At 38.4% G+C, this 8,816-nt stretch overlaps 1 protein-coding gene across 2 annotated transcripts; it reads left to right on the forward strand.

Moving 5' to 3' along the window:
- Positions 1-561: 561 nt before the first annotated feature.
- On the forward strand, positions 562-8,022 carry mat1a (methionine adenosyltransferase I, alpha). 2 transcript variants are annotated; one of them, XM_044137486.1, is made up of 10 exons: positions 562-786; positions 1,965-2,042; positions 3,112-3,234; positions 3,322-3,434; positions 4,103-4,246; positions 4,748-4,873; positions 4,958-5,050; positions 5,132-5,314; positions 5,402-5,535; positions 6,665-8,022. In XM_044137486.1, exons 1-10 carry the CDS (start codon positions 720-722, stop codon positions 6,765-6,767), a joined length of 1,164 nt encoding a protein of 387 aa, XP_043993421.1. In that variant the 5' UTR covers positions 562-719; the 3' UTR covers positions 6,768-8,022. The 2 variants fall into 2 exon arrangements, with proteins under 2 accessions (XP_043993421.1, XP_043993422.1); XM_044137487.1 differs by lacking the exon at positions 6,665-8,022 and having other exon boundaries at positions 5,402-5,539.
- The last annotated feature ends 794 nt before the right edge of the window (positions 8,023-8,816 follow it).

Here is an 8,816-nt window from a genome sequence, read left to right on the forward strand (position 1 = left end):
AAAATACATTGAAATTAAAAATCAAGAATATTAGACTACTTTATTTTTATACCTTTGAAAAAAATTTAAAAAAAGAGCTTCAGAAGTCTAAGTAATGATAACTGATGATTATTTCTTGAAGTTATTTAAAAGTTGCTGCCACACAAAATATTTTAGATTCACATCTCTTTAAAGCCCAACTAATTTGGCCATGAACAGAAACAAATCATGTCTGGTGCTGACATCAGCCCTGTTCTCTTTTCTTCATGTCTCACTACAGGCTGGTTCAACCTGGCTGTTTGTGACTCTGTCCAGGAAGGATCATTCACTCTGAAGCAGAGCAGCTGAAGCAGATTAAAGACCACAAACACACACCGGAGCATCAAGCTGAACACAAGGAGTTAACAAGCCGTTTCTGTGAGCCGAACTGCCCACCCATCATCCACTCCCCCCTGGATTGGACTGTACCATGGATTCACGTGACATGCATGCGTGTGTGTGTGTGTGTGTGAGTGACAGAGAGCGTGTGTGTGTTTGTGCGCGTCCCCCTCAGCCATATATATTGAACCATGTGGACTCAGATGTAGAGTTTTGCAGGACAGACCTTCTTTTGGCTGCAGGGCTTGTGACTCCCAGATCCTCGATACTTAAGTGAAGAGAAGCAGCAGGAATATAAATCTGCTTTTACGACCCTGTTGGAAATCAAGAGGCCTTGCAAAATAACAGTTCCTGCAGGAAAAATGAGTGATAAACTGGACGACGGCTCTTTCATGTTCACCTCAGAATCTGTAGGAGAGGGACATCCTGGTGAGGTTTTGATTGAGTTTACACATGTAAAATATAAAATCAGATTTTCTTAGTCAAAGAAAGTTTTTATAACTTATAAAATGTCTCTATTACCACAATTGAACATTGCAGTTTCTTTTAAACTGTGCCGTTTTAGATTGAACTCATGCTCAAAATCGTTCTGCAGAGTTGGGTCTTTACTCTTGAGGCATGTTTGGTATTTCATTCACAGCAACACGTGTTTATGATCCCATCATCTTTCACTTATGGGAGAGCAAGTGAATGTGCAGCAGCCTGGTGTACGGCTGCACTCTAAATAAAAAAGACAGCGTTACGTACCATTTACAGGAAAACTTGTTTAAATTTTAGCCTAAAAGATGAAATCTAAAGTTCACTTTGACCTGCAGGTTGCTGTGTGTGAAGGACACTCATTTACCCCCTGTAATCCTTTTACAAATATGTAATCTTACAAAGTCCTCGGTGCAGAATCAATAATCAGTAAATGTAGCTCTGTGGTAAATCACAAGTGCAACTTTAAGCCCTTATTTCTGCATTAAGCTTTTCCTATCATCTTTAACACGTGTCTTAGTTGATCATTATTTCCGTTTGCAGTAGTTTGTGATCTTTATGGAAAGCAGCAGCAGCTGATAACACAACTCAAAGTCTGTTCTGTTCCCACACACAATGATTATCTTTTCAGTGTTCCCAAATGTTCAGAGAAGTTTGAGCTGACATGAGAAAGAAAACAAACCTTCTGTCCAACACTTTCTGTGGTGTTCTTAAACTGTCGACAAGCAGAGTTTCTGCAGAGTCCACCCGGCCAGATGTTGGGGTTGTTTCTGATGTAACCTGTTTATTGCGTTGCTTCAGCAAGATGACAAAGAGGGATGAATAGGATGGCTGGAGAGGCATTGTCCCCCTCTGCTGCACTCAGACTCAACCAGCCAAACACAAAGTATCTTCTGTTTGAAATGAAAACGTGTGAGCTCTGAGGAAAATATGTTATTAATATATTAATAAAGTTGTAACAAATAGCTAATTTGTGTTTTTGAAAAAAACAAAACAAAAAAAAAAAACAGGATGTGCTTTTGTCAAAGAAACAAACCTGAAATCTCAGTTTAATCACAATCTGAGCAGGTGATTTCTCTACTATGCTGGAAATGATGGCTTTTGTTTAAGTCTTGTAACTTTGTCAACAGATAAGATTTGTGACCAGATCAGTGATGCAGTCCTGGATGCACATCTGAGGCAGGACCCAGATGCTAAAGTGGCCTGCGGTAAGTCAGCTAGAATTCACAACCATCTCATGTTCTGTTTATAAAACTGAGATGCCAAGAAATATCCGGTATGTTGTCGCATAGCAATGTTTTCTATCAGCCTTCTTTTTATTAGTGTTTGAAGACACGATGCCATTGAAAATAAAACTCCCACGTCACCTTCATTTACATTTAACACAGCAGCACAGCAGTATCACTCACTAGGCAAGACAGGGTTAGTTTAGGACAAGTCTAAAGTTTCCGCAGTAGAAGCAGTGCTGCTTTCACAACCCACGTAAATTGCATAAGTGCAACACTGCAGGATATAAAATTAACTACAAGTCAAAGATTGGCACAAATTACTTATTATGGATGTCGGATAATTCTAAGCAAGACAGTGGGAATGTTTTACTTGCATTGGCCTGTTGGATTCTTGGCCTAGTTTGATGGTTATTTCAGCTAAGTAATTATCTGATCACTTGTGAGCCCTCATACAGCATTGAAATACCATTTCCAGTTGATTTGTTGCTCATTAAATATGAAAACATCACATAGCAGAAACGCACCAGGTACCAGGTCCATATGCAGCACAACACTGTGGATTTCACCCTATTAATTCTGGTTTCCATGCTCCACTCTGAATGGTAGCGCGTCACAAGCGACACATTTCAGAAACCTGACAGGACTTGATCCTTCTAAATGAACTCCACCATTTCATGGTGTTTAGACCCACGTAACATGTTTTTCCAATATCCCATCATGCATAGTCAGCTTGGAAACGGTGAAACAGCAGCTTCAGTATTGTTGACAAAGAATAGTACATTGTCAGTTTAGCTCAGTGCTTAAACTCTGCACATACAAAGTTAGACCAGATTTCAATTCTGACTTCTTTCTGTCTTTTTAGATGACTTAAAGCTCATCACAGTTTTATTTATTTTTGAGTTCTGTCCCAACAACTTTGACAAAGAGGTTTCATAAAGGCAACCCACTAAGCTCGGGAGCAGCCACCCCAAAGCCTGCAGATGCTGTAGCATCACACAGACATCCTGGAAGATCTTCCTGATTCTAATGAATCCATTGTGATCGACAGAAACTGTGTGTAAGACCGGCATGGTGCTGCTCTGTGGAGAGATCACGTCTCGGGCCAACGTGGATTATCAGACGGTGGTGAGGGACACTATCAAATACATTGGGTACGACAACTCTGAAAAAGGTGAAGCATATGACACAGAAAGCAACAGGATAGAGGACTCATGTTGTTAGTGTCTTTAACCCTGAGTTGCATTGTTACCACCTGCAGGCTTTGACTATAAGACATGCAACGTGCTGGTGGCTCTGGAGCAGCAGAGTCCAGACATCGCTCAGGGTGTCCACATTGACAGACAAGAAGAGGACATCGGAGCAGGAGACCAGGTGGGCAAGATTTCACTTTAATTTGACATCAAAGCTATGATGTGAAACATTAACCGTCCTGTTGTCCTCTGGTCAAAATTACCCGCCACTGTGTTAAAACTCCCCAAAGATCCACTAAATGTTATTTTAGGACAACAGGAGGGTTTTAAATGTAAAAGATGTTTGACTTTAGTAAGACAATGAAGGACCTACAACACAGCACTTTTTAAAGGGTTTCAATTCTTTCCTCCAAGCACAATTTGGAAAAAAAAAAAAAAAACTAGCATGTTTTATAAATAATACGAAAATGTGGTTGAAAATTGAAAAGACGTGCACACAAAGACTTTGATTTTTAAAACCGTTTGCAATGTTTTTGGGGTTTATCAAACCGACTAACTGGGTCAAGGTTGCTTAGGCTAAAATCAGCATGAACATATGAGTAAACAAATGGGCAAGGTTTAAAAATATTTTCACATATAGCCATAAAAAAACCCTCTGTTCAGACGGTTTACTGTATGGTAGAAGTGTAGATTTTAAAAATTAAAATCAGTCTCCTGTAGCATCATATGTAACATGACTGAATCAGTCACTTTCTAAAGAGCTTCAACTTTGACTTCGACATTGTAAGAAGCTCATAAGTATAACCTCATATATTTTGCATTTCTTCTGACTCTTTCCATCCCTTGCAGGGTCTGATGTTCGGCTATGCCACAGATGAAACAGAGGAGTGCATGCCTCTCACCATCGTCCTGGCTCATAAGCTAAACGCAAAGATGGCGGAACTGAGACGCAACAGCACAGTGCCTTGGCTGCGCCCTGACTCTAAAACACAGGTCGGATTGCCTGCTGAATTACTGCAAATTTCCTAAGTTCACTCTTGGAAAAGCGCTTTGCCAGGCTTTCTCTTTTATTATTCTCTTTTCATTATTTCTTTTCTCGTCTCTGAAGATTATTTTTGCGTTTTCTCTCTTATTTCATCCTTCTGAAATATGAATAAATGAGTAACCAATTGCTATAAAAAATTAACTTGGTGAATATAGCAAGGCAATTTCTTCAAATTGCAAAAAGGAAAAGAGAAAACGAGTATTTCATTGTACAATGTAATGCCTTAAGGCGGCATTGTGTTAAAACAATCCCAGTTCTGCATTGAAAACAACTGATAAAATTGTGAAACACATCAGAAATGTATTACCACAGAAAACACCCTTCTACTTTATTTGTTTACATCTAAAAAACAAACCGACCCAAGACTCTACAAGTGGAGGATTTGACACATAAACAAGATTTAAATCTCATCTTTATGCAAATTGTTTGACCTTGTGTTTGTCTCACAGGTGACGGTACATTATGACCAGGAGGATGGAGCTGTGGTGCCTAAAAGGGTTCACACCATCGTTATTTCTGTCCAGCACGACGACGGCATCTCTCTGGAGGAGCAGAAGAAGATCCTGAAGGAGAAGGTACTCACCCTTATAGACTCATACAAACATGTTCAGCAGATTCATTCATAAGGACTAATTCACTGGTGAAATGTCTCCCATCAGGTGATAAAGGCCGTGGTTCCAGCTAAATATCTGGACGACAAAACCGTGTACCACCTCCAGCCAAGTGGCCGCTTTGTCATCGGAGGACCGCAGGTTGGAACAAGAGATAAAGAGATAAAACAAAATTAACTGATAGATTTCTTTTGTTCATGCTCCGCTTTTGTTGACCATCAGGGAGATGCTGGTGTTACAGGCAGAAAGATTATTGTAGACACATACGGAGGCTGGGGAGCTCACGGCGGCGGGGCCTTCTCCGGCAAAGATTTCTCAAAAGTGGACCGCTCAGCTGCATACGCCGCTCGCTGGGTGGCAAAGTCTTTGGTCAAAGCAAAACTGTGCAGAAGAGTTCTGGTTCAGGTGAGCGTACGGATTCAGTTCAGTCTCTGCATATCACTGCTAGCTATGCTGATGAAAATGTAATTTTAATCTATATGTCTTTTTCAGGTGTCTTATGCTATTGGAGTGGCCCGTCCTCTGTCCATCTCGTTGTTCACATACGGCTCCTCTCAGAAATCAGAGTCAGAACTTCTCAAGATTGTCAACAAGAACTTCGATTTGCGCCCCGGAGTTATAGTCAGGTAGTCACACAGCTTTTTATGTCTCCCAGAGTTTATTGAAACTTTTTTAAAGTTTTCAAGTGAACATAAGAAAAAACATTCATCTTCAGGTCAGATTTCAATTAAAAATTGAAATCTGTATCTGCGTTTCTAATCGTTCTCTCTTTTTTATGAGTCTCAACTAATCAATAAAAAATAATCCAGTCATAAAATTATAAATAAAATAGTAATCTGCAAGAAAAAAGTAATGAAATGAGACCTACTAAGAAGTTTAGGTGTTTAGGTGTGGCTGTTTTCTCATGACACCACTGGGTGGCGCCAGCTGTCATCTTTTGGCTTAAGATGAATATTTTCCACATAGCAGTGATCTGCAATCGGTTCCAGACCCACATGTGGCTCTTTAGACTTTCCACAGTGGCTCCTAATAAAACATTGTGAAAAAATCTTACACTGATGTTGTTTTAGATATAAAGGAAGCAGGAAAGATTTATGGTTCTTTTATGTGTCTTATGCAATATTCCAGTTTACTTTCCGAACTAGGTTGCTATGCTGTCTTTATTAAAAAAGAAAGAAATCAAGAAAAAATAAGAGCATTTATTTATGTGTCTAGAATTAATGTTTTTCCAATAAAACATCTGAAATTCTTGCATGAGTTGGTACAGACAGATTACTCCTTGGATGTGTACTTCCATTTTGTACATGGTTGCCATGACGTCAGCTATTTCTTGCTCCTGTTTCTTGTTGTTTTCCATAAATACAAAACAGTCGATCTTATTCTAGTCCACCTCAATGTTACTATTTTAATATTAATTTCATTCAAACATCCGCTACTGTGTCTGACCTATATTGAATTAATGCTAAGACTGCTAGCAACCAAACAAAGCTTACATTCAGCTTACTTATTATTGAAAACTTCAAATGTCATCCGCGTTTGGTCTACTTGGCTTCATTTATGACATATGCACATTTCTTGACATTTCAGGTTTACATGCTAGGTTGTGATTTCAGGTTTTTTGCCAGTTAATAAAAAGTATTTTAGGTGGAAATGGGAATCTTGTTGTGTCAGGCTGTGATATCTTGCCTCCACAGGTTTGAGACCTTTGTGTAATTCATCTTAACTAATGCTGAACTTCTTTTGTATTGTGTTCAGGGATCTGCAGCTGAAGAGGCCGATATACCAGCAGACGGCCTCGTATGGCCATTTTGGACGACCAGAGTTTTCTTGGGAGGTGCCTAAGGAGCTTGTTTATTAAAAACTTCTTGTCTGGATCGGCCACCTTGAAGAGCGATCAAGATGCTTCTTTATGGACTGTAACGTCCGACTTATTCAGATGCATAATTAACTCAGTCAGACCAAAGAGTTTGTTTCCAGTGAAACGGAAGCTCCATTTCACTTCCTTTGAACAGAACTGAAATTACTAGAAGTAGCTACAACTTTCAGATTTTTATTGTACATTAGTTGATCTTAACTTGCCTAAGGTGTGTACTAAAACCAAACTTAGAAAAAATAAGTTCAAGTTGCTTAAGGGTCTCAGTTGGTAGAAGATTCTTTCATGAGAAGAGTTTTAATGTATCGGCGGTCCAAAGCAAATGATCAAACCAGTTTCACATCAATAAACAATAAAAAACACTCTCAAGATTATTACTTCCATACAACAACCCGAGGAATATTGTTGTTAGAGGGAAGTATAATGTATTGAAACAACCTCAACTTTTAATCCTAACAACTCAACTTTTAATCCTAACCAGGTGCTTCTGACAAGTCAGAAAATGCAAACAGTTTTCATCGCATTAACTCAGCAGAAAAAGATTACAAATGACATTGCATCTTATATTTTCACGCTCTTTACTTTTTCCTGTACATGTGCTTGGCTGTCTAAACCTTGCAGAAACATTAACATTGTTTCTATGTCAACAAAATCCACTAGATGGGATCATCTGCATATTTTCATTCTTGCTGTTAGTGTCGCTCAATTTAGAAAATTGTCAAACTACTAAACCTTGCTTTGCTTTGGGACTTTGTGACACACAAAACTGAAGCTAAATTGTTTAGTGGACCATCAATATCTTTCCAAACTCACCCAATCTTCTGTGTTGCAGATGTAAAATTCCCTTCATTAATACAGACATAGCATACCCCCCTACTTGTTGCTTTTCTGAATGTGAGTTTGCTGCATCATGAAATCTCTTTGCTGTCGAGCTCTCTGAAACTCTCCGTCACGGCAATAAACCTCATGATTTGGAGAGAAATAGGGAGGGTTAATGGAAGATTTTCTAAAGGGCATTCAGACATTTAATTTTGAGCTTTCTTTTTTTTTATCCATTTGAAGAGACTGTAGAGGTGATAAGTGTGAGTGTGCTCATCTGCAGCCAACAATGTGTATATAATAGAGGTTTTCCTCTATTTTGAGGTGTCAGTCATCTGTGCCTTCTTCTGCCAGCTTTATAGGCAGAGAAAATGGACAATGTAAATAATAAACCAATAAAAGGAGAACAGATGTGAACAACTGTCTGCAGCCATTTTATTTTGTAAAGGATGATGGGGAAAATTGTATTTTTCAATGTAATACTAATATAATGGAAGATGGCACAAATATTGCTACATCTATAGATCCATTTAAAATAAATGCAAATGAAACATGTTCACTTCATACTTTCCTGTTTTTGAGTAGTTCAGAGTTTCTGTTCCCCTGAGGTAAATATCGTTTCTTTAGCCACTTGTAAAAAAAGGGAAACACAAGAAAAGATGATATGCAAGCAAGTGTTGTTCTTTATAAGCCAGAAAAGGGCCAACAGAGTCTTCAGGTCTCCATAGCAATTCCTCTCGAGTCACTTGCTGCATATCTAGATTTTTATTTTTCTAAATAAACTAAACAAGTTGGGATTTTTCAAAAAGATTCTGTCTGCTATGCTTCTTCCAATGAAAGTGTAATTTATTTTAAGATAATCTTACAACCTGTGGTGCAAAAAAACATGTCTGTCGCTGTAGATGGTGGAATTATGTGTGCCTGTTTGGTATTTATTGTAATTTAATAGAAGATGTTCATGATCTAAGGGCTTTGGTTGTTTCGACAAATATATTCATACATAGAAGTAAACAAATACATTTAACTTCACTGATCAAAATATTTGTTCACCTTGTTTTGCAGCATTGCAGTTAAAGACTGATCTTAACCCACATATTCACACTTTGGACTTTTTAAAGTTTTTATTTATTAAGCATTACAATATACATACAATCTTGTCACTTTGCATCAAAAATAGAATTTGCAACCTACAACTCTTTGGTTTCTGATATGATA

This window comes from Gambusia affinis, linkage group LG13, assembly GCF_019740435.1.
Source record: "Gambusia affinis linkage group LG13, SWU_Gaff_1.0, whole genome shotgun sequence".
Taxonomy (NCBI): Eukaryota; Metazoa; Chordata; class Actinopteri; order Cyprinodontiformes; family Poeciliidae; genus Gambusia; species Gambusia affinis.

Bases quoted from the DNA above. Each gene is read 5' to 3' on its own strand.
- mat1a (XM_044137486.1), top strand. From the start codon at position 720: ATGAGTGATAAACTGGACGACGGCTCTTTCATGTTCACCTCAGAATCT. The intron at 3,235-3,321 runs GTGAAGCATATG...TACCACCTGCAG, and splicing joins GTACGACAACTCTGAAAAAG to GCTTTGACTATAAGACATGC. The intron at 4,247-4,747 runs GTCGGATTGCCT...TTTGTCTCACAG, and splicing joins GCCCTGACTCTAAAACACAG to GTGACGGTACATTATGACCA.